At 53.2% G+C, this 25,296-nt stretch overlaps 1 protein-coding gene across 20 annotated transcripts in view; it reads right to left on the bottom strand.

Moving 5' to 3' along the window:
• Window positions 1-25,296, bottom strand: part of Plekha6 (pleckstrin homology domain containing A6) — a 142,008-nt gene continuing 116,712 nt past the window's right edge. For 10 of the 20 annotated variants that reach the window (XM_070041728.1, XM_070041730.1, XM_070041731.1 and 7 more), the window contains 16 exons: window positions 21,584-21,664; window positions 20,641-20,709; window positions 19,449-19,529; window positions 19,056-19,205; window positions 18,219-18,314; window positions 15,858-15,969; window positions 15,259-15,398; window positions 14,292-14,441; window positions 12,821-12,950; window positions 12,531-12,640; window positions 10,137-10,313; window positions 8,143-8,310; window positions 7,865-7,998; window positions 7,264-7,409; window positions 2,283-2,406; window positions 1-1,401 (listed from right to left, as the gene is read on the bottom strand). In XM_070041728.1, the coding sequence (XP_069897829.1) occupies window positions 2,291-2,406; window positions 7,264-7,409; window positions 7,865-7,998; window positions 8,143-8,310; window positions 10,137-10,313; window positions 12,531-12,640; window positions 12,821-12,950; window positions 14,292-14,441; window positions 15,259-15,398; window positions 15,858-15,969; window positions 18,219-18,314; window positions 19,056-19,205; window positions 19,449-19,529; window positions 20,641-20,709; window positions 21,584-21,664 (1,860 nt within the window). In that variant the 3' untranslated portion in view covers window positions 1-1,401; window positions 2,283-2,290. The remainder of the gene's footprint in view (window positions 1,402-2,282; window positions 2,407-7,263; window positions 7,410-7,864; window positions 7,999-8,142; window positions 8,311-10,136; window positions 10,314-12,530; window positions 12,641-12,820; window positions 12,951-14,291; window positions 14,442-15,258; window positions 15,399-15,857; window positions 15,970-18,218; window positions 18,315-19,055; window positions 19,206-19,448; window positions 19,530-20,640; window positions 20,710-21,583; window positions 21,665-25,296) is intronic. The other 10 variants (XM_070041737.1, XM_070041741.1, XM_070041742.1 and 7 more) reach the window with 5 other exon arrangements.

The following is a 25,296-nucleotide window of genomic DNA, read 5'->3' as shown; positions in this document are numbered from 1 at the left end:
TGCGTTGAATGAATTGTCATCTTTACTTGCATATGAGCCAGCCCCTGCCCCAGCCAGGGAGGAGTAGAGAGGAACTGGTGGGAGATGAAGTGGTTGGTTGTCTTCGGGGCGCTGCGGCGGGGACTGAGGTCTCTGGGCAGCCACTCCCGCACAGGCGGCCTGGGGTCTTCAGCGTCTCCCTCCTCACTGGCCACATTTGCTCCAGGTGGGTGGAACAGAGGAGGCGTGCATTTTTGCCTCGTGGGTAGGTGGACTGTAGGAGCCTGATCTGGGATGAGGGGAAGGTCCTGGCCTCTCACATTAAGGCTTCATCCTCTCTTCCCAGAGAGACCTCCCAGCTGGGCCACAGTGCTTTCTAGAAGGAATGGGGGCAAGAAACTGGCTAGGGAAGGCCCCAGGCTGGCCAGCCCTATGTAAGACGGGCGGGAGAGGCAGACACGGGGCCCTGATCCACGCTCAGCTCCCCTCCGCCCCACACATGGAGCGCCTCTGCTGAGCCATGCCGTGCTCTGCTAGTGCGCCTGCCTGGGCCCGGCTGTTTCTGGGGACGAGGAGCAGGTGCACAGGCCACCGTCCGACCCTACGTTTTCCACTAACCTAGGCTCCATCACGGGGAAGCCAGGCTCCCCTCTCCATTTCCCTCCAGCCTCATTACTTGTGAGTCTCCTCTCTCCTAACCCCCACTTTCTAGGGACCTCTCCTTTCCCGCTCACCCTTCCCAACCTGCCCTCCAACACTGCACAGACTTGCTGCTCTCTCTCTAGCCAGCACCGCCTCTTTGGGGCCCCGGGAGCCCCTCCCCATCTCTTCCCCATCTTGTCTTTGGCTCAGGCAGGGCTGGTCTCCACCGGCCTCCAAGAAGCCCCATCCACAGAGTGCGACAAAGCCTGGGTGTAGCTGGTCAGCTGGGGCCAACAGGGGATAATGGCAGCTGTCCGTGGTGTCCAGTGGAGCTTCAAGAAGCAGAGGGTCCATCTCCTTCATCTCTAGTCCTCACCTAAGTTAGCCTAGGACATGCTCCCGCCACAGCATGCTCTCCATCAGGTGATGCTCCAGGAAAGGCCACCACAGAGCCAGCGAGAGCCAGCTTCTGGGCTCCCAATGGTGGACATCAGAGATGCTGGGCCCGACCATCCCAGGCCCCGCCCGGGCCCCCCCCCCCCCCCGGCGGGACAGCAAGGGCTTCAGGGTGAGGATGGTGGGCGTGGACAGCAAAGCCTCATCCATGCTCTGCTCCTCTGCTGGCCGCAGCCCTGGCCCCCAGCCTGCCTCCCTGAAGAATTCCCACTGGGTCGCAGGCGCAGGGGGGCAGGTGGGGAGCCAGGCCGTCAAGTGGACAGAGGGTGCTTCAGAACGTGGCTCTCTGGAGCTTCGCAGCATTGGCCTCGGCCAGGGCTTGCACTAGAGAAGAGAGAAAGAGGATGAGCAGAGGAACGCAGAGGGCCACAGCTTCCTCAGAAAGAAGTCTCACTACTAAGAGCTGCCAAAGCCACCCCAGGCCCTCAGCCCTGAAAGAGGGGGCCCAAGGGATAGGAGTCAGTGTTCTTCCCCACTTCCTGATACGAGACGCTCGGTGCCGGGGGAAAGGAAGTACAGGCCTTGGGCTAGGGCTGCCTGACGATGTGTGAATTTACAGTAAGAGCTAGGAAGCCAGGCGCTGGTGGCTCACGCCTGTGATCCTAGCTACTCAGGAGGCTGAGATCTGAGGACTGTGGGTCCAAGCCAGCCAGGTCAGGAAAATCTATGAGACTCTTATCCCAATTCACCAGCAAAAAGACAAAAGTGGAGCTGTGGCTCAAGTAGTAGAGCACTCGCCTTGAGTGAAAAAGCTAGAGGGCAGTGCCTAGGCTCTGAGTTCAAGTCCCATGACCTGCACACACACACGCAAAAAAGTCTGGGAGTGGAGGCAGATGCTAGACAGCTTCCGGCGGGGGGGGGGGGGGTTCTGTGATGGGATTGCTACGCATGTCAACAGACAGAAAGCTGGCTGGCTGGCGGGAGGTACTGGGGTGATGGGTATGGGCTGGGTGTCCAGGAAGGCCTTCCCTGACGGCGGGCGGGGGAGGGGGTGGGTCTCCGCGCCATTCCTGTCTACTTCTGCTCCTGGAGAAGCAGAGCCCTGGCATAGCCACGTCACGGCAGCAGCATGGCTGTGGGGTTGCACAGGGATGCTGGCGGCTCAAGCAGATGGATGGAGCGGGAGAAGCAACGAGAGGGTGGGGATGGGAGGGAAGGGGAGCCCGTTCCCTGGGGTGGATGAAATACAGTAGAAAGGTGCTTACGTCAGAGCTCAGACCCGCATGGCATGGCTGCTGTCGGCGCCCCGCGGGCATTCAGACGACAGGGGGTTGGCCGGTGGAGTCGGGGAGGCAGGGGAGGTGGGAGGGCTTGGGGTGGCACATTGCACTGGAACAAAAATGAACAGGGCTGTGAATAGGGGCAGGGGGCGCAGGGAGAGGCCGGACACCCAGAGCAAGTGGGGCCCCTCCTCAGGCAGGGAGCAAGGCGGGGGGCGGGGGGCAAGGCACACGGGGAGAGCCGGGACCAGGAGCTCGCTCAAGCTGCGGCAAAGCTGCCCTGGCCCCTGAGGCGGCAGGGAGGAGAAGGCGATCCCGAGGAGGGCGGGGGAGGCCAGGCTCTGCTGAGAGCCCCCGTGACAGTGGGTAAGGCTGTGGGCCCTCTCGGGGGTGGGCCAAAGGCTCTTCCCTTCCATCCGTGCAATGAGATTCACACACAACTCCACTACCATGAACACAGCTGTAGGGGGCAGTGCTGGACACCAGACATGGACGTACACTAGTGATAATGATTACCAGTGCAGTAAAATCACACCCATCCAAAGTCCCAGGCCCCACGCGAACCTGGAGTGCTCTGATAAGCTTAAAGCCAGTTGTGTCAACCTAAGACACCACCACTGGAGATGCTCCCTCCACGTGACCAGGAAAGGCCAACCGAACAAATCACCACCCATCTGAAGATGGTGACATTTGGATAAGTGGGATTTTACTCCATTATGATCATTATTCCATGTTGAGATTGCACAGCGCAAAGACAATGAGGAGAGTCGTATTGCCAGGGACAAGCTCAGGGCAGCCACCAGACCCTCGTGGGCAGCCATGAGGCAGGAGGCAGACAGAGAGAAAAAGAGAAAGGGAGGAGAGAGGAAGAAAGAGAAAGAGAGGAAGAGAGGGAGAGGGAGGGAGGAAGAGAGGGAGAAAGGGAGAGAGAGACACACACATATACAAAGTCTGTCTGTCTGTCTGTCTGTCTCTCTCTCCTGGGCTCTGGGAAGAACCAGACCTCAGCCAGGGTCACTGGGTTCCACCGCAGTCCCACTGAGAGGAATGTGATGTTGAACTTCCCTGCCCTTGCTGCGCACCCTCGCCTGGAGCGCTTCACCTGCCCAGCGTCTATGAGAGAGGAGGCAGCGCGGCCCTAGCTCGGGTCCACAGCCCGGGTTCATAACCCGCACAGCACTTGCATGGACACAGAAGACACAGTCTGTGCTGGGATCCGGCAACACCATATGGTTACACTCTCTGTACATCACTCGGATTGTTGGGACACTCCATGTGACCCGACACACTCGTACAATGTCACATACAAACCCAGTCACAAATGATTTCAAACACATTTGTGTGCATATTCATATCACTGACCTGTGGTTACTGGTCTGGCAAGCTCAATTTCTAAGACCACCAAAACACACACACACACACACACACACACACACACACACACACACACACACACACACACACACACACACACACACACACACACACACACACACAGCAAGGGGTTTCTCAAGGAAGCCCAAACCAAGGTTTCATCTTACAGGCAAACAGCAGGTGCCCAGGATTTCCTCATAGGACAGCCCAGAGGAGCTGAGTTTCTCTGATTATACATAGGTCTAATGGGAGTGGACCTGCTGGAGCTCTGGTCCACAGATCAGAAATAAGAAAATGAAAAGAGGTGAAAAGTTGAGAAGCCCATTGGATCACCATGAAAACACAACTGAAGAGAAACTTGTAAAAAGTAGTTATAATGGTTTCCCAGGTATAACAGCTGGGCAACACTTAGCATAAACCCCTTAGCTGCAAACAGATCTATACCACTACTGCTCTGAGTACTGTGTGTGTGTGTGTGTGTGTGTGTGTGTGTGTGTGTGTGTGTGTGTGTGTGTGTGTGTTGGTCCTGGGGCTTGAGCTCAGGGTCTAGACACTGTCCCTAAGCTTTTTTCATTCAAGGCTAGCACTTGAGCCACAGCCCCACTTCCAGCTTTTTTGGTACTTAATTGGGCTATCCTGGCCTGGCTGGCTTCAAACCATGATCCTCTGATCTTGGCCTCCTGTGTAGTTAGGATTACAGGTGTGAACCACCAGCGCTTAGTAGGACATTTATTTAACAGAGGCCAGGAGCCAGAAATTTTATAATGACACTAAGGGGGAAAGTGTGTAAAGTTATGTAAATGTAACTTTGAAAAAAGGCAGAGGAATGACATATATATATATATATATATATATATATATATATATATATATATATATATACACACACACACACACACACATATAAGGCATATATATACATAAATAGACTATATCCTCAGACTTGTTACAATTCATGTATGTAGCAGGTATGTGGGCAGATGTGACATTACTAGGTCTGTGGTCATAGGGACCATCACATCCCATGTTCACACTCTCATGCCGCACACACAATTCTGTGTGCAAATATCAGAACATCTACACTGTCCACAACACTTACAAATAGGCTTGATCACTCCTCACATGACACAAAAAAGCAGCCACAAGTAAACACATGTGTTCTTAAACACCTCCACTCACATGTACAAATACACACCAATTGCTTATACATGCCAGCTGGACTCATAAAAATGGGTCTCCATACAACAAAGGCCATTTTGCACACAGGCACACATGTACACACACACAGGCACACATGTGCTCTTTCTTTATATCACCTCAAACACAGCCTCTGCTCACATGCTGCACATCTGCATACACATGCATACATGTGTCTACAGACACTACCAGACATACTACTGCATAGGGCCTGGCGCAAACTCAGAAATGCCCTATCTTGCCCAGATCGTACTTGCCCTGCACATACTGACAGCCCTCCTCACCTATTATGCTATCCATATCACACACCCTGTGCCCGCTGCACACTGCCCTGGTGACCTGTGCTCAGAAACCCCCCTCCAATGTCCTGGACATGACCCAGGCCCACACTGTCCTGCCCAGGGGGCTTCTGGAGGATTTGGGCCACAGGCCAGGAACAGTGGGGAAGAGAGCTAGGTCTGAGGTCTGGCCCTACTGTCAGCCATTTTTCAAATAGTTGGGGTTTGGCAAAAGCAAGCTGCCTGTTTGCTTTCGGCACGCAGACCTGAAATGTAAGCCCAGGCATATGGAGGGGAAAGCAGCTAGACTGGGTGGTTTGTTTTCACAGAACCTTCCATTGGGAAGCCAGGGTCATGGAAAGGCAGTTCTTAAACAGCATCCTATGCCCTACCCTCTTGAAGCAGGAAGTTGCCCAGAGCATGGGGAATTTGATCTTTAGAAGGTTTGAGTTCATTCTGCTGCTAAACTTCAAGGAGGTTCTGCTGGCCTTCTGGCTGCAGGAAGGGGCTCTCCAAAACCGGCCTTCCTAGCCCTAAGCTCCAGCCCACCCCGGGGCGAGTCTCTGACATAGTCCAAGGGGTTTTCTGGTCACCCCTCCTAAACATTGGTATACCCTAGCTGCCAGTGGGCGCTTCTTTAAATCCCTTCGAATGACCTACAACTTTCTGCTTTCTGAAAATAAGCATATTTCAGATAATCAAAAACCTGACAAATGGATCCTATTTGCCATTGCTAATGCAGCTACTTCTAACCAACATCACAACACCATGACCACTGCTACTACAGTGGGTGGCATTTATTGAGCACCAACTAAGTGCTAGGCACTGTGCCAGAAAGCTTGGCAGATGTAGCTTCTGATCCTTGTACCACCTGAACTGGAGGCAGGTGTTTTGATTTAAATTTTACTAGTGAGGAAATGGAGTTCTGGAAGCAGCAGAATCTGCAGTCCCCTTAATCACAAATACTGCATTCCACACCACAGCCCTTGAGCTAGCTGCCTGCACAACTGGCACTGCCTTCTCTTTCTAGAAGTATCCCCAACCTATGGCTCCCTTTGTGTTATTCCTCCCAACTGTGGCCTTCAAGCCTTCACTCTGTGTGTGTGTGTGTGTGTGTGTGTGTGTGCGCGCGCGTGCGCATGCATGCATGCATGCATGCATGCACACAAGTGCCAAAACACTCTTGCTTGGCTTTTTCTGTTTAAGTCTAGAGCTTGCCACTTGAGCCATACTTCCACTTGTGGCTTTTTTTTTTTTCTGGTTAACTGGAGATAAGAGTATCATGAACTTTTCTGCCTGGGCTGGCTTTGAGCCCAGATTCTCAGCTCTCAGCCTCCAGAGTTGCTAGGATTACAGGTGTGTGCCATCAGTGCCTGGCAAAGCCCACACCAGATGAGGACAGTCTCCAGGCTCTTTGGCCTAATGACTGACTCAGCCTTCCATCCATACAGAATCTCCTTCATTCTTCAAACCCCAGGCACCTCTCCACCTATTGCAGGGTGCTATCTCTATCCAGCCACAGAGGTTAACGCTGCCTCCAGCCTCACTGTGTCTACCTGGGACCTGTGCTGTCAGTGTGATGTTACTTCTGCATCCTCATCTCTTTGTGGCAGGAAAGAGAACTTGGCTCAACAGACAAGTGCCGAATGTATGTCTCTCACCTCCCTAGCTGCCTTCTCCTCTTAATTCTTCTCTTTTTATTCCTCTTATTTGTGTGTAGCAAGAATGAGAAGTGTAACATGCCTGGAATGCTGGCCTTCTCATTCACAATGGCAGATACTCTTACCACTTCCAGTTACCGTCTTTTTTTTCTGTGCCTTGCCCTGTCCTGTCCTGGCAGGGTGCTTGCTCTTGGTGCTCTCTTGGTGCTCCCAGTCCACCATAAAGTGGCTATGACCTCATCCATCTAGGGTCTGTGCTCCTGGCTGACAGCGACCCAGGCCCCTCTGCTCTCCCCTAGCACAATACCTGGTGCTCAACGAATGCTCCCCCTGAGCCTGAAGAACAGCATCTTGGCCTTGTGCCTCTCTGTCCCTGCCCCCCTGGCAGCACTGAGTTTCCTCCCCTACACCTGGTCAGCTGGTGTCCCTGGCGGAGCGAGGCCCAGCCCCTCTCACCAGACAGCATGCGGCCCCTGCGGGAGGCCTCGGTGGCCAGGGCACAGGAGATTTCAATCCGCTTCTCCTGCTCCTGCAGCTGGCTCTCTGAGTCCTGGGGCACGTCCACAGAGTCCCCCTCGCCGACGGGCACCACGTTCTGCATACTGAAGAGGCACAGACACACAGACATGGAGGGAGGGACAGCATGGTCCAATTGGCTGGGGGCGGCCTGTCCCTGAGGTTGATGGGGAGGGCCAGGGGCCTTCTCTGGTGCCCAGCAAGGCTGTCCCTAGGAGTGAGGGGGACCCTGGCAAAGTAGTTGGGACCCCTACCCTCAGTGTTTTCAAACGAAGCCAAAGGTTCAAGTGAACATTTAGGGCAGCCTTGAAGGGGAAGTCAGTCAGTCAACCCTTCAGCCTGTCTTCCTGGTGCTTGGCAGCACAAGAACCTGGCAGGCCTTTCTAGGGCCCAACAGCAGCAAGCTCACCCCGGCCAGAAGCCTTGGCCCGCTCTGCTGCCCCAGGCCCTGCTCCATTTGCTCTGCCCTGGGGAGGCAAGGCGCCCACAACATCTGTGCCCCGCGTGTCCCAGGTGCAGGGAAGATGGTAGGACCTGTTACCTGGATTTGGCAATGAGTGTCTTAATCCTCTCCACCTTCTTCTGCTTCTCCTTCAACTCCTCAGGGCTCAGGGGAGTGTCAGGTTCCAGGTCAATGTATCGTTCAGGGATCAGGACTTTGTCTGGAGTGGAGAGCTGTGGAGGGACTGAGGTCGCTGCCTGCACCCCCTCCTGGGGTGGGTCCCCCCTCCCCCCTCTCCCCCCTCCCCCCTCTCCCCCCTCCCTCCTCCCCAACCTGGGCCTTCCCCTCTGCGCTTTCCACTCCTCGACTTCACTTACCTCTTTATTGATGTCTACGTTGTAGTGCTGAGGCTCCAGCTCCATCTTGCGGAGTCGGGCAATTTCCTCCCGTGGGGTCTCGTAGGCCTGGCCGCCAGGCTCCTCTGCCCGCAGGGCGGCCTCCAGGTTGGAGATGTCCACCTCGTGGATGCTGCGGTGACGGCGCACCTGGGGGACAGCACTGTCAGGGGCGTACCACGCGCCTGCGCTGCCAGCCGGCACCCTCCCCGCCCTCACACCGGGTCTGGCTGCCACCCTCTGCTCCCACAGCGGAGCCAGCCTCCGCATCCTCCCCGCCCTCACACCGGGTCTGGCTGCCACCCTCTGCTCCCACAGCGGAGCCAGCCTCCGCCCCCACTCCTGCCCACTGCAAGGCCCAGAGGTAGAAATCATCAATATCTCCAGTCAGTACCACTAGGCCCTGCCCTGCCGGAGCCCAGTTCACCACCTGCACCATGCAATTCAGGCACCTGCACCAGGGTGACTTTATTTCTAATAGTTTTATATTACAGATGTTCCAATCCATCAACTAGAATGTCAACTGTCTGAGGGCAGACCTCAGGAGCCCATACTTTTCTGCATTTCTGAAATCTTCTAGAAAGAAAAGTTAAGCAGGTTTCTGAGCTATGGTATGTAACAGCTGAGTAGGCCAGAAATAACCTTAATTCCTCTTGACCTGGTTTTCTTTTTTCTTTTTGCTGGTCCTAGAGCTTGAACTCAGGGCCTGGGCATTGTCCTTGAGCCTTTCTGTACTCTAGGCAAATGCTCTACCACTTGAGCCACAGTGCCACTTCTGGCTTTTTCTGATTATGTGGTACTGAGGAGTGGAACCCAGGGCTTCACATATGCCAGGCAAGCACTCTACCACTAGCCCACATTCCCAGCCAACCTGGTTTTCTTATTGGTAAAAGAGGGATGCTCATTTCTAACTCAAAGTTGTTGAAAGGATTAGTGAAGTAGCATAGAAAGGAGCTGGGAGCTGCACTGCATGGTGAGACAGTGCGATTAATTTCAGGACCCCTCGCTGGGGCTGAGCATGCAGAGCATTGCTTCAGAAACCTGTCTGAGTGGAGGGCTATTTCTCTATGAGCTATTCTCTATTAACTGAATTTCATATAATTCAATTCAACAAAGATATTCAGTCACTGATTTTTTGTTTTGTTTTGTTTTGTTTTTGTTGGTCATGGGGCTTGAACTCTGGGCCTGGGCGCTGTCCCTGAGCTCTTCAGCTCAGTTGAGTGCTCTACCGCTTGAGTCACAGCACCACTTCTGGTTTTCTAGTAATTAATTGGAGAGAAGAGTCTCATGGACTTTCCTGCCTGGGCTGGCTTTGAACCGCGATCCTCGGATCTCAGCCTCCTGAGTAGCTAGAATTACAGGCGTGAGCCACCGGCACTCCGTTGCTTTTTTTTTTTTAAGAACAGTTTTAAATTCATAGCAAGATTAAGAAGATACAGAGACTTCCCAAATACCACCCCTTGCCCCTGCCAAACACAAAGTTCATTGTTTTTTGTGCTCTCTCTTTCTCTGGTCTGTTTCTTTCTTTCTGTCTCTGCTCTGTCTGTCTCTCTGTCTCTGTCTCTCTCCGATCCCTGTTCTCATTCCTGTAGCCCTTGAAAGACAGGGCTTGAAGCTTGCTAGGTGAGCTCTCTACCACTTGAGCTATACTCCCATTTTGTTTGTATTTTAGAGATAAGGTTTGTTTAACTTCGCCCAAGTTGCAATCAAACTCACAATCCTCCTGCCTCTACCTCCCAAGTAGCTGGGATTATAGGAGTACACCACTACACACAGCTCATTATTTGCAATCATATTATCTTTAAACATAAGGCGGAAGCAGTCACTGAAGGACCTCTTCGGCCCAGTGGGAGAAACCAGCTTGGGTTCTCCCCAGTCTCCTCCTCTCACCCGCTTTGGCACAAACTGGCCCTGTCCTGGGAGCAGTGGTGTGGGCGGATGCCAGGTTCAGGCTTGCGGCAGTAGGGGCTCATTACCACTTTGTAAGCCGGCCTGGTGCTGTGGTCGGGGGCCGGGCTGGCTGGGAGCTGCAGGCTCCTTCGCTTCTCCTTCATGGAGCCGCTCTGGTGCCGCCGCATCCGGTCGATCTGCTCCTCCACGCTCATCTTGACCTTGCCCTCACTGGGGAACACAGCACTCTTGGGGCGCTCCTGCTGCAGTGGGGGAAACCCGGGTTCTACCAGGTGCTTCATCCAGCTTTCCCACCCACTCCAAGGCCTTGGAATGTCCCCGCTCCAGGATGGTGAGAAAGAAGCGGGGATTGAAAACAGTCTCCAAAACATAGGCCTAATCCCTGGCACCTGTGGATGTAACTATGCGATTATACTTGATTAGAGTGACCCCAATCCAATGGCTGAGACAGAGAAGTCAGACATAGAGCAGAAGAGAATGGGACAGTGAGGCAGAGATGGAAATGATTCATTTCCACAATTTTTTTTAAGCCCAAGGCTAGATATCACCAGCAATAATCACATACGGGACGTCTGAGGCCTCCAGAAAGAACCAACTCTGCCAGCATCTTCATTGTGAACTCTTGGCACCCACATACATGACAGAATGCACTTCAGGTTTGTTTGCTTTTTAATTTAAATTGTTTTGTTTTTTTGAGGCAGGCTGGCCTCAAACTCATGATCCTCTGACTTCAGCCTCTCAGGTGCCAGGATTACACTTCTGGTTTTCTGATGGCTAATTGGAGATAAGAGTCTCACAGACTTTCCTTCCCAGGCTGGCTTTAAACCACAACCCTCAGATCTCAGCCTCCTTAGTAGCTAGGATTACAGGTGTGAGCCAGTGGCACTCAGCTAATTTCTGTTGTTTTAAGCCAGGCAATATATAGTAATTTGTTACACGAGTTCTAGGAAATTAATACAGATTTTGGTACCTAGAAGTGAAATGCTACTTTAAAAAAATACCTTAAGCCAGGTGCCAATGGCTCATGGCTATAATCCTAGCTATTCAAGAGGATGAGATCTGAGGATCGTGGTTTCAAACAGTTTGAAGGTGGGAAAGTCTGTGAGACTTTCCAAAAAATCTTTCCAGAAGCCAGAAGTGGAGTTATGGCTCGAGTGGCAGAGTACTAGCCTTGAGGAAAACAAGCTCAAGGACAGCAACCAGGCCCTCAGTTCTGAATTCAAGCCCCAGAACCAGTGTTTGTGTGCGCGCACACACACACACACACACACATACACAAAAACAAACCTACCTGAAAAATGTGGAAAAGCAGAGTCTAGAAGAATTAGTAAGGAGTTGAAGCTGGAAGAATTTCGAGGTGCACGATGAGAAAAGAATAGGTTTCCTTAGAGAAAGGATAGAAGGAATGGGGGCTTCAAAGATGGTTCTGGTGTGGACTCAGAGAAAGCTTCTACTGTTTTAGGGTTCTCATATTATCACAAACAGGGTGCAGGTAGAGACAATGCCAAAGGTGCTTCCAGTGAAGTTCCAGAAGGAAATGGGGACTGTGTTGTTGGAGGGAGGATCGTCAGACACTTAGATGTACTGTGTTCTATCGTCGAGTGGAAAAGCAGAACTTGTACAGTGGCCAACCTGGATACTATGTGGAGATTTCTGAGGAAAGTGCTGGAGGTGCAGCCTGTTTTCTTTGTACTTGTCACAAAATGGGCGAAGAAAAAAGATAAATCGAAGAAGATGTGGAGCCAAAAGAAACCTGTACTTTATTATTTGAGAAGTTCTCCCTTAACTTAGGAAATCCACCGCTGAACAGGTATGCCCTAAAGGGTGATTCGGCCATGTGGCTAGACAATGTACTGGTGAAAAGAGTGAAGATGTTTGAGGATCATAGATCTGATCAGCCATCTCAGAAGAAACCAGAAATGGAAGTGGGGCTATCCGGGAAGGATGGACTATGAACCCTCAAACAGTATGGGTCCCTTTGAGTCATGCAGAGATTAGGATGATTTATTTGTGACAAGGAAAGTTAAGGATTGCCCGGCACGATCACTAAACCAGGAGAGAAGCTTGTAATGGATTCTCCCTGAGACCGCAAAGGCGCCAACCCTGCCGACACCTTCACTTTGGATTTCTGCTCTCCAAACTAAGAGCATCAGCTTGGGTTGCTGTGTTCATTACACTAGCACACTCCCTCCGGCACTGCTCTGGGCTGCTTTCCCTCCACTGTATTTCACCAGTGGCACAATGAGGAGATTCTTTATGTTCACTCTATTTGCTACACTCATCTTCCTTGTCTCCTGGCAAGTGCTCTCTGAAGGAATGCTTCCTTCTACCGGCTCTACGTTTTTTCCCTCATCTCTGGCCTTGAGTGGTGACAGCTGCTGGGTGGACATATTCGCAGGCCCCTGGGCTCGAGGGCTAGCTGGCGCACGCAGGCCTTCGGAGCCTATGGCAGCACTCACCCGGGAGGACGAGAGTCCGTTGGTGAGCCCGTTGGCAGTCCTCCTCACCACCGCCGACGGGGCCATCTCTTCATCGGTGGGTGACTTCGTCCGAGGGGGCACAATGCCAACTACAGGGAGACAGAGAAGACCGTGGGCAACACAGAAAGTGGCGAGCAGGAAGCCTGCTTCTCAGGGAGTGGCTCAGTCCTATTCCCCAGCCGGGCTGATAGCCTAGGGTGGTGGAAGTGCCCAGGGCTCCTCTCTGACCAGAGAGAGCCTTACCTCCTAGCAGAGGGGCCAGGAGGTACCTTTGTTGAGAGCTGCCTGCTTCTCTGCCTCTATCTCTTGTCTGGTGGGCGTGAGGCTGATGTCTCTTGGGGGGTCCAGGGGAGAAGGCTGGTGGGACTCTTTCTTGCTTTGTTCATAGTTTGTCTTGGGCTGGTGAGAGATGAGAGAATGCATGCTATTAGGGTGGCTGCTGGGGGTCCAGCCTCCCCTGCCAAACCTGAAGACAGGAAGCAGGGAGATTCCAGGTGTGCCAGCTGGGAACCGACAGGATGACTCCAAGCCTCCCACTCGTGCACTGCAAGGCTTACGGATGCTGGGTGCTCTGAGAGCCCATGGCCTTCAAGACAGTTATAGCAGAGGCCACTGGAGAGCCCTCCTAACCCAACTAGTTGCTGTGGCAAGCTCAGAGAATCCTAGACTTGCTTTAAGCCATCAAGGAATAGCCAGAGGAGAGTTCTAGAGAGGCTAGGATCTCTGTGGACTCTGTAAGCAACCCATCCAAGACCAGGAGGCCTTGGTACCAGGATTCTGGAGCATTTGCTTGTGGGATCACAGAATCAGAAGGCTAGAAGGGAACTCAGACATCATCTGAGTCATCTCTTTATCATTACACACTTGAAAAATCTAAGTCTTGGCGAGAACACAGAGAGAAGAGCAAGCTAGAGATCAGAAACCTCAGCAGCAACCCAATTAGAGTGGCTGTGTAAGTCTATCAAACACAGGAGGTATTGGAAGTGGAGGTGTGTCTCAAGTGGTGGAGGACCAGCTTTGAGTGGAAAAAGCCAAGCAAGGATATGAGGCCCTGAGTTCAAGCCCTAGTACGAGCACATAGAGACACGCAAAAGAAATTACAGGAAGCATTCCTGCTCTACCCACCTCACCAGCTAAGCCCTCAGGGTTGACACAAATGCCTAGGTGGGCATACGGGCTTTCTAATATTAGGGAAACGATTCTTCCCACTTGCTACACAACCTCTACACAACTCATTGATCTTGGCTAAGGACCCAGGTGAGAGAAAGAGCCAGAACAGTAGAGAAAAAGGTCTGTGTCCTAATACTCCATGGACTCATGAGGCCCCCAAAAAGGACAAGTAAGAGTCAGAGTGGGAACACGCGAGGGCTGGGGTCTGAGGTGGGCAGGAGACAGGAAGGGCCTGGACTGGCACTCGGAGGTGGTGTCATTTGGTTCCTTTTGGTAGGGAGCAGGGCACAATGCCAACCCCCACCACCACTGGCTGCCCTGGAGCCTGGCTTGGGTAGGGCAGCAATTTATGTCCTTATTGTCCACAGAGAGATAAAAGGGGAAAGATGGTGTGTGAGACTCTGCGCTATCCCCTTTGTCATCTACTGTTCAGCTGGGCAGAGCCAGCAGAAATTGAGCATTGAGAACATGGGTAGGGAAATGACTCTGGTACTGGGCCCTGCCCCTTGCCTGGCCCCTTTCCCCATCCTGCCCCAAGCCCGCCCTCCACAGCCCAAGTGTGCTGGGTACCTGACCCCTGGCTGGATCGCCACTGCGGTGCCAGGAAGGGGAGCTGGGGTATGGCCAGAAACGGTTCTCGCTAGGGAGTGGAGGGACGGTGGGAGGAGACTCCAGGGGGACGTAGGCTTTGGGGAGGGGAGGCCGAGGTGGGCCGGATTCCTGAGGCAGAGAGAAGCCAGAGCATTAAGGAGGAACAAAGTCAGCCACTGTGAGAGCAGAAGGAGAGTTAGCAGGAGCTAGATAACACCAACACAGGAAATGGAGGCTGGGCCCCGGGTGCCACACTCCCCACCGACCTGGACAGAGCTCTCATTCTACAGGTGATGCCGGCCCTCTCCAAGAGCCCCATGCGTCTGTACTCCTTCCCGTGGCCACCAGCTTTCTCCAAAGCTCGCTCTGCTTTGTACCTCACCCAAGCCAAGATATTCCCACCCCTGCACCTGCGCCTCAATGCGGTGCCTCACCCCTCTATCTGTCCAGGTTCTCAGAGCCCTGCTTAAGTCCCACATTCTCCTTTGGACCCCACCCCTCCCTGGGGGGCTCAAGCCTTTGGAACTTGAGGCTGGCGGCTTCCTAAGTTTCAGGGTAGGTCCCTGGACTCCCTGAGGCATTCTTACCTGTGGTGGATTCCCACAAACAATGGCTGCCTTGGAATCTGCTCCCCACCGTGACCCTTAAGCCCTCTCAGCCCTGGAACACCCCTGGTTTAAACTGCTAGCAAGGATAGGAAAGCTGTGCCCCACCCTGGTACCCCATCTAAGTACCGTCCTGCTACTTAGGAAGAGACTTCTGTGAAAGGGAGCTAAAGATGACATCTCAAGGGAAGGTCATAAAACGAGTGGAAATGACTCCCTGGGACACAGAGCCAAAGCACTGGGATGGAGGCCTCTGGGCTGAGATGGGCACCGGCTGTAGCTTCAGCCAACTGACATCGAGTCCTTCCCCTCCCACCTTGTGTCCCATCTTCCCAGCTTACCTCGTTGGACCCCGGCTTGGTGGGGGACCCCTGAGAGCCAGACACCAGTGAAAAAGGGCTCAGGGGGCTGGTGAGGCTGGCAGAGCTGAGGGGGCTGGCTGGGCTGTTGGAGCTGTAGGTTGCTGAGGTGCTGAGTCCTCCTTGGGGGAAAGAGAGGAGAGAGGTGAGGGGTGGAGGGGGCGTGGTCTTTCGTGCGCATGGGCAGTGTAGGTGCAGTAGACCGGGAAGAGGATTTAGGGCCGCCTGGCTCTGCTGAAGAGGCTTAATGCAGGTGCTAGGGTCACAGACTACTGCTGAGAGATGGTCAGGAAGATGGTGGGTGGAGATGACACTGTCACCTCTAAGATATCAAAGCTAGCCTGAAGCCCAATGCTTAAGGAAAGCTCTAAGGCAAAAGCCACAGGCCTGGAGTAGGTCCACGGTTAACCATGTCATGAGTGGTCTGCCTGGTCTATTTATTCTGTGGGGGGAAAGGAGACCCTGGCTACCTCCCTTGGATTCAGGGGAAGATTGTGGAGAGTCAGGCTTTACCTGACTCTCAGCAGTGAGGATTAGTAGGGATGGGATGGAGGCCAGGAATGCAGGAGGCACCTGCCCACCTCTGTGCTTGGCCGTGTCGGTGCCCCGTGAGGGGTTGTTCTTCCTGAGCCCCTCCATCACGTCCTGGATCCTCCAGATCTCCTTCTGGATTTGCCGGTTGAGCACTTCATTCTGATTCAGCCACAGAGTGAGCCAAAGGACTGTTGATGAGGAATATCCTGGCCTGTCCCCAGCCCAGGCCTCCGGACCAGCAGAAGTGAGGCCTATACCACTCCTTCCCACCCCCCAAACACACACACACCCTCCAGCATAAGCATCTTTCTCATGGGTAGTGCCTGCTTCTTCAGCTCAGACATAATTGTGTCCCCAGAGCTGCCAAAGCCTTAGAGCTTCGTGCAGCCTTTAGAATTCCCCTAAACATCTGGGTGGCTGGAAAGCAGCCACCCTCTTAAGTGTCCTATCTTCTCTTCTTTTTTCTTTTGTCCGCTGTGGGGCTTGAACTCAGGGCCTGGGTGCTGTCCCTGAACTCTTTCGCTCAAGACTGGCACTCTACTACTTTGACCCACAGCCCCACTGACAATTTTTGAGTGGTTAACTGGAGATAGGAGTCTCATGGGGACTTTTCTGCCAGGGCTGGTTTCAAACTGCAATCCTCAGATCTCAGCCTCTTGAGTATCTAGGATTACAGGCATGACCCACCAGTGCCAGGCAAGTGTCTTGTTTTCCATGAGGCACTTCTTCATATCCAAACATCCCTTTAGTAATAGTCACACATAAGGTATGTCTCAAGTCATGAACTATATTCCATGACAAATCATACTCTGATCTTTGTTGTTGTTCAGTACTGAGGTTTGATCTTGTGTTTGCTTGGCTTGCTGACTAGGCTGGTGCTCTAACATTTGATCCATACCCCGGCTCAGTTTTCTGCTAGCTATTCTGGAGAGGGAATATCTCCGACTTCTCTGAGATACTAGCTTCAAACTGTAGTCCTCTGACTCTTAACCTCCTGAGCAGCTAGGATTATAGGAGTGAGCCACAAGTGCTGGCTCTGCACTCTGAAATTAAACAGCTACCACTTGCACGGTGTCAACACCAGGTGCTGCCCTGGGCACTTTGCATCTACTATCTTATCTCAGTGGGGCAGATCAGCTACAAGGTAAGGGCAGCAGTTGCTCTCACGCCAGGACAAGAAGACTCAGGCCCCTCTGCCCAGTGAGTGGCATGGCCACCCTTTAAATATGGGTCTATCTGACTTGGAGGATGGTGCTCTTTGCTGGGCCCTCCCTCGCTCCTAAAACGTGTGTTTAAAGCCCAGCCTGCCCACTTGGGTCTCCTGGTCCAGAAGGTCTTCCCCCTGCCCAACTAGATGCAAGGTAGAGGAGGTGAGTTTATTATCAAGAGGGAAACAGGAAGAAAATGGAGGATGCCCGGGCGTCATAATTGCAAGTGAGAAACAGAGCTTGCAGAACTAGACCAAAGACAGGAAGAAAGGAAGGAAAATCCTACATGCTCATTAGACCACCTTTCTGCCTCAGTGCCAGTTTTCAATCCTGCCCAGGAAGGAGCACTTCATAATTTTTCTAAAACTGTGCAGCATGCTCCTGGTCTCTTCTGATATCAGAGATATTTATATTCATTTTTTTCCCCCAGTCGTGGGGCTTGAACTCAGGGCCTGGGCACTACCTGAGCTTCTTTTGCTCAAGACCAGCACTCTACCACTTGAGCCACAGCACCACTTCTGGCTTTTTTATGTGATGCTGAGGAATGGAACCCAGGGCTTCATGCATGCTAGGCGAGCACTCTACCACCGAGCCACCTTCCCTTCCTGTTCTAACAGGGAGCTCCTGCCGTTGCCCACCTCTCCATTCACACCTTAGCACACCTGCATCTGTGCCCTGGCCCCCACGGCTCTTGTCCATGGAGAAAAGGAGCCGGCTTATCCTGGTGCCCGTGGCTCTCATCTGTAATCCTTGCTACTCAGCAGGCTGAGATCTGAGGATTGCTATTCAAAGCCAGCTAGGCTGGAAGGTCTGTGAGACTCTTCTTTCCAAGTAAGCACCAAAAAGCTGGAAGTGGAGCTGTGGCTCAAGTGGAAGAGTACCAGCCTTGAATGAAAAAGCTAAGAGACAGTGCCCAGGCCGAGTTGAAGGCTGAGTACAGAGGCACGCACGCGCGCGCGTGCGCGCGCACACACACACACACACCCACACACAAAATCATTAGACCATCCTGCCTCCATGCCAAATGTTTCCAATTACAGCTGTCATAATGGCCCAAGCCTTTTGCCTCAGGACTGACTTCTTGTCTTACACTGAGATTGTTAAAGCAAGAAACTAAGCAATTTTGGTCTCCTTTGTCCTAAAGGACCACAGGAGTTGCAGCCCACAGCCCTCTGCCACCGGCTTGGGACCCTTCTTCACCTGGATGTCCAAATTGAGCTGTTCCCACAGCTCATCATGCAGCGCCGACACCTCAGACTCAAGGTGCTCGTACTCCATGGTGCTGTTGGTCAGTGCCTGCAAGGGAGGGTTTACTGAGAAAGCTGCTCCGCCAAGGCCTCCTTCCTTGTCCTGAGACAGGGTCTGGGAAGGTGCCTGAGGGCTGAGGGCTGGGGAGGAGGACAGAGGACCGGGAGGAATGCTGAAGACAAGCAAATGCTAGTCTTATAAGAGTGGCAATAGCATCACACTGCAGACTGGAATAGAAAGCTAAATCTCTCTGAGGCAGGTGGACACACGGAAAGGGCCTGGCATCAGTTCCGTAGCTCCTGTGCCTTCTGCCCAAGTTGAGGGATGAGTCATGGAGGGACAAAAGGGCCTGGGAAGAGTTGTTTTCCTCTGTTGCTTTGAGTCCTTCCTCTTTTCAGGCCTCGTTTTCCTGCTGCGATGGCTTACAGCCATCATATAAACTGCTGGAGGATCTGACCAAGCCCTCTGGGAAGCAACCAGGGTAGCAGTATTTCTGCCCGTGCCCAGCTTCTTCAAGGCAGAGGGCAGAAGTGGGCACCAGAGGCATTAGAACTGCCAGGGCCCTCAGTAGCCTTCAGCTTTCTGTGTCCCCCAAGGAATCCTGGCACTGCTGTGGTTTGTGCCACGCAATGAGCAGGCCGGCATGCGTGCTGTCTGCTTGCAAGGCTGTGTTAAGTTCTGTGCTGATGCCACTCCAAGGCAGGTGTACTCTGCTGTGGTCCTCAGGGAGGAACCCCGTCGCCCCATCATGGTGGCCCGCACAGGAGATGGCAGGTCCCCAGGCCTTACCGTGGTGGCCTGAGACAGCTCCACCCGAATGTTGATGAGTTGGTTCTGCAGCGACTCCTTCTTGTGCAGCAGCTTCTCTGGATAGGCGGGCTGGCTTCCAAACATCTCCAGCTCCTGGTGGGTCCCCATCAAGGCACTCTCCAGGCTCTCCTGGAGAAAGGCAGGGCAGAAGGACAGCATGAGTCACTCCGATCACTCCTCTCTGGGGTTTCTAACAGCAGATGCCTCAACCCCAGGCAGGTCAGGGAACGGAGTCCTCGGGCTCTGGCCCCTGGGAGACCTTCAGCAATTCTAAGGTTGGACAGAAGTCTAAGGAAACACAAGATGAAAGATGGAGACATCAACCCACATCTCCCAGCCAGTTCTGCTTCAAGGCCAACCCCAGACTCTCACCTTCTCTGCCCGGAGCTGCTGCACCAGCCGGTCCTGCTCCCTCACCACCTTGTTCTGTTCACACAACTTGCCCAGCAGCTTCTGGGGACCCGGAGATGGGGGAGGAAGAAAGAAGAGGATGAGGGACATGGCTGGATGAGGACCAGGACAAGGGGTTGGCAAGGCCTGGCCTCTGGATACCGCCTCTTCCTCCTACTAATGAACCTTGGGTCTTCACCTTTGACCTTGGAGGTTCCCAAGAGGAGGAAAATGAATCTCTATCTTGGGAGAGAAGATGGGCTAATTCTCTGAACAACTGTATCAGAGGCAGGGGCTGAGAGCCAAGTGGTGGCTCCTGTATCCGCATCCTCTGGCCTGGGTGCTATGGCAGAGGGTGAAGCAGACAATATGGCCACCTTTCCTTGGCTGGGTGGGAGGGGTAGGCGGGGCGTGGGAACACTCTTTCTGCACGAGGTGAACTGGCCCCTCAGCCTCACAGGACCTGTGTCTCATTCTAAGACTCTGAGCTCTTCATCCCTCAAGGCCAGGCCCTTCCGCGTTCCCGGGCCTGCTGTTTCCATTGTACAAGCAGTTGCAGTGGTGATGGGGGAGGCAGGCCGGGACAGCCTTCTCCATGTCAGCCCCTCCACTCATGCCACCCTTGGATCCTTCCTCCCAAGCTCTCTCTTACCCTGTAGGCCTTTTAACTCCAAGGCCCCTCCCACAGGCTGTTTTTATCCCTGACCCACCATTCCTCACAATGGCTACAGGTACTGTTCCTCGCCCTACTCAGTTAGTGAATCCTCTATTGCCACCTACGATTGCCTGGGGTTGCCTACTACCAACACTTCGCAAGCTCAGGAACAGGTCATGTGCCTCTCAGTTACCTGCGGGTACTAATACCATATTGGGCACAGGTCAGACTGATGGATTTCTCTCCCAATGGAGCCTACGTTCCTGCCATAGCTAGATCCCACTGCTGCAGGCAGGGGCTCCAGAGCCAGCACAGGAGGCCAGGGTGAGGTGGTCATAAGGTCCAGAAAAGAAGGGAGATGAGAAGTAGAATGACATGTGTGTGGTGAGGAAGGACATGACTCCAATGTATGAAACGCCACCAGGAGGAGAGAGATGGATGGAGAAAGAGCCACGTGAGAGCAAGGATGAGGGAGGCAGTGGGAGGAGGCTGCCGGTGGACAGGGAGAGCTGCCCTTACATCCGTGTCTTGCTCGTTTAACTTGTAGGTGTGGAGGCCGTCCCGGAACACTTCTGGGTACGGAGGGACCTGCAGGAACACGAGGCTGGTTACTGCCGCAGGGGCGCGGTGAGGGCATGCAGGTGGGAAGGCTGGCACCACAGCCCTGCTCAGTCCCTGCCAGAGACTACAATCCATCACCTCCGCTGGCTTCCATCCCCCAGACCAGAGCTGATCCCTGTCCCCTGGCTATGAGCGTCTAGACTGCATCCCAACTGTCCTCCCGTGATCCCGGGAGCTCAGAACTCTGCTGGCCTCTCGCTCCGCATCTCCTCCCCCTCCAGCTTGAAGATTTGCTGCTGTGAGGGGCTGCAGGGATTCGTGAAGCCCCCCTGCCACGTGGGGGATGTAACCCAGGAGTCTGACAGGAGTGGGCAGTGGAAACGCTTCAATACTGCTGCCCACAATCAGACTGACCACTGACCGCAGGGCTTGGGCCTAAGCCAGGACTGGCAGGAATCCAGAAGCGAGTCTGGGCCCAGCGAATGATGCCCAGCCTTGATGACAGAGCAAGTGGCCATAGCACCCTCTACGCCTTTGGCACTAGATGGCTCCTTGTGGCCCCTCTCGCCCCTACCTCCCCTCCCAGGTCTGTCAGGAAAGCAGCGGGTGTGGACATGAAAATGCAGCTCGCAGTCCCCGGCATGGCGTGAGATGTCGGCGCTGGCTATTTTGATGATTTGGGAGATGGGCCTTGGATTCACTCATGAAGGTGAGGAATGGAGGTGACACGTGGAGTTGGGGTGGGGTGGGGAGACCAGGTAGAGCCTGGCTCAGAGGAGATGAAGCCTGGCAGATGAGCGGGTTGGGCAGAGAGCGCCTCATCCCCGATGGGGTGACCCGACCATGCACAAGCAGCTGAGGTGGTGCCCACAGGGCCCATGCTGGCAGGCAGAGGCCTTACTTGCATGAAGAGTTGGGCCCTGGGGGAGGAGTTCTCCACCATGCGATTCACCATACTGATGAGAGTCTCGCTCTCACTCATCTGCAGCAGAGGAAGGAACGGACGATTCACACTCAGCACCATGTACAGGCTCCACACCCCTAACCCTCCTGTGCCCGTGAAACAGGGAATGGCAGCTGCCCTTGGGGCCTCCAGTGCCCACTGCTCACCCCTGGGAACTCTCTCAGAACCAGCACGCCACTGCCCTGGTGGAAAAGCCACCTTAGGTGGCTGGGAGGCCCCTGGGCCTCACTGGTAACATGGACGAAGTCTAGAGAGGCCCCAGCCTGGAGACTCTCTTCTAGGACACCTGATCGCTACAGTCTCATCCACACTGGCCAAGGCTGTCATTCTGCCCAGTCCTCACACAGCTTTGGGATGAAGACCACACAGTGAGAAAGGCCAATCTCCCTAAATCTGCATGAAAACCAAACAATAAAGAAAGCAAAGCTCTCTGTGGGGGCCTTTGGAAACCAACAGGTATGGCCCCTCTGCCTCCCAGCCCTCCCCTGGTTCTCAGATAGAAAGATTGCTAAACACAGCTTCCAGAGCTGGGCGGGCGGGCGGGCAGGCAGCATCCATGAGCATCCTGGATGGCGCTGGGAGCCATACGGAGGCCATGACAAGGAGCCATGTTAAAGGGACACTGGACACAGGAACACCGCTCTCCTTAGGTCATCTTTGTATTTCAAGGACCATTAGGAACATGGAGAGGGAAAATTATTTGCAAAATGAGAGGGGGAAGATGTCAAGGGAAAGGGAGGGAGAGAGAAAAATGAAGAGAGGAAGGAGGGAGAGAAGGTAGGTCAACCAAATGGATCCGTGCTGCCCTCATCCCCCCCCCCATTGTTTCAGTGTGAGAGGATCGCAATCTGTCAGGGAGGGGGCTTGGCTGTGTCCCTTTTAACTCGTCCCCAGCAGACAGTAGGAGAAGACAGAGGGAGGTGTGCAGGAAAGGCTCTGGGGAGGGAACGTGACTGAGGGAAGAGGGACCGAGCTACAACTGGGAAGATTCTACGGGAACCTGGAAAAGGCAGACCTCTTGTCTTTTCTTGAAACCCCTTTTAGGCAAAAGTCCAAACCTGGCCTTGATCCCATGCACTGCGACATGAAAGGCTCCCTGCAACCACTCCCCCAGGGAGACAACATGCTTAAAACCTTTTCTTGTATGTGATTCTCCTACCTCTTTAGCCCAAATGGAAATTTCTCTTGTAGGATAAAGTGTGATGTAGAGAGCTTTCAAAAGAGTGCTTCTGAGCTACGTGTCAGTGGCTCACGCCTATAAATCCAAGCTACTCAGGAGGCTGAGATCTGAGGATCCCTGTTCAAGCTAGTCTAGGCAGAAAAGCTGAAGAGACTCATCTCTAATTAACCAGTAAAAGGTCAGAAGTAGAGATGAGGCTCAAGTGGTAGAGGGCTAGCCTTGAGTGGAAAAGCCAAGCAAGAGCAACAAGTACTAAGTTCAAACCCCAGGGCAGGAAGAAGAAGGAGAGGGAGAGGGAGAGGGAGAGGGAGAGGGAGAGGGAGAGGGAGAGGGAGAGGGAGAGAAAGAAGAAGAGGAGGAGGAGGAGGAGGAGGAGGAGGAGGAGGAGGAGGAGGAAGAGGAAGAGGAGGAGGAGGAGCTTTTCCAGGAGAAAATTGAGGCTTTTTAAGAGTTAACAGTTAATAAAATTGTGCTGGGCACTAGTAGTTCATGCCTGTAATCCAAGCTACTCAGGAAGCTGAGATCTGAGGATCACAGTTTGAAGCCAGCCAGGATGGGAAAGTCTGTGAGTCTTATTTCCAATTAACTCTCCAAAAAACCAGACGTAGAGCTGTGGCTCTAATGATAGAATGCTAGCCTTGAGCACAAAAGCGCAGGGACAGCACCCAGGCCATGAGTTCAAGCCCCAGGACCTGCACAAAAAATGTCAACAGGATGGCAAACACATTTTCCCTAAAACCCCATGCTCAAGCTGAGCTGTCATTTTAGAACATGTGCACAGAGAACATGTGAGAACATGTGAGAACATGTGGCCTAGTGGGTGGGGGGGGCGGAGCAGAGGCAGAGGCAGAGGAGTACAAGGCAGGCCCAGGCGCTTCCTGAGCATGCTCAGACCTCATTCCTGCTACGGGAAGCAGGATGCCCTCCTGGCCTGCTCCCCTGGTGCTACGCTTTGGGGATCTTTCAGCCTATCTGAGCATCTCCTCTAGGAAGATTCTGTGTGCTTCCTCTGACTCTCCAAAATGTTAGTGAAGTAGAGGGAGTGACTGACCCAGTGCTGGCTACGTGGTTAATGCTACCCAATGAGTATTCTGTGCTGACTTGTGGGTAATTGCAGCCACAGTCACTATCCTCTCCGATGGAGCCTGGCAGAGAGCGCCTGTCCGCCTGTCTGCCTGTCCACCTGTCTACAAGTGAAGCAGACAGGGCAAGCGCTATACTGCCTGTTTTATATCTGTAACAGCAAAGGCTCAGAACAATGAAGAGCCGTTTCCGAGGTTTGAAAAAGTCCTTGTGAACAGCAGCGGCTGGGGCGAGTGTGGCATTGAGTGGCTGCGCCTGGCTTCTGGATTACAATGCTGCCTAAGGATGGTACCCTTTATCCAGAAGGAGGCCTCTGGCAGGTGACTTCGGAAGCCCCCAGCCTAACAGCCCAGCCCCCTGTGCTGAGTACTAGGATAGCCAGGTATTGGGACTTTATGCTCAAGGTATGGACACCATGTGGGGCTTTTGGAAAAAGAATGCAAAGCCCTCAAGGCCCAGGAGCCGACTCTACTGATGAAACCGAGGCCTTCCAGTGCCTTGGATGACAGGGAGGCCCTGTTAGGTAACAGGCGCATGGGTGGGACCAGAACACACAGCCATAGCCAAGTCCTCTAACGTCAAGTTCATGGTCCTTCCTGCAACTTCAAGAGTACGATACAAGCCCAATGGGATTCATCCGCAGCCCTGTCACCTAACTGACGTCTGTCCACTTAAACTGGGTCAAAACCACAAATCACATTCCGAGTTCTGCTCTTCACTGGCTGGATTCTTGGCAGATTCATTTGGTCATTTCCTTGTCTGTAAAATGGGTTTAATAACAGTATCTATCCTGAAGGATCATTATAAAGATTAAATGAGTTAGTATGTATTCTGCTTCTAGTAATTCCGGGCACAGAGGAAGCATCTAATTATAGTGGCGCTGTCATGCCACCATCCCTGGTGGCCTCTGACACTGTGTGCACAGATCTGAGCATGTGTATGGTTATTGCAGGAACACCCAGCATTCTGGCCTATCATAGACACGAAAAGCAAGGTATCCAGGGGTTGGTGTCCTAGAGCCAGGGACCAAGAAACCAACAGCCTGCACTGCAGAAACACTCACTGCTTGCTTGGCCTGCAAACAGAGTTGACATCAGTGCCTCTGAATCCTGGTGCTCATGAGCCGTCTATGCAAATGATACTAAATTAGTGTCAATCTCTAAGTCAACCTAGGGCAGTCTTAGCTCACAAGTTAGCAGGGTTAATAATGACCTGTTGACACATGAGCTGACTTCCAGATTCAGGCTCAGTGACAGCTCTGGAATCTGAGCTAACAGGAGCTCCTTCTAGTTTCTTCTACTTCCGCCTCTCTCCAGAAAAAAAAAAAAAAAAAAGCAAATTCTCATCTGCCCCCTGGGAGAAGTTCTATCTGGACTGAACACTAGAG

The sequence above is a fragment of the Dipodomys merriami genome, unplaced genomic scaffold (assembly GCF_024711535.1).
Source record: "Dipodomys merriami isolate MVZ:Mamm:240054 unplaced genomic scaffold, mDipMer1.0.p SCAF_31, whole genome shotgun sequence".
In the NCBI taxonomy this organism is placed as follows: Eukaryota; Metazoa; Chordata; class Mammalia; order Rodentia; family Heteromyidae; genus Dipodomys; species Dipodomys merriami.
Note: the sequence above shows the minus strand (reverse complement) of the source record. Positions and strands in the feature narration are given on the sequence as shown.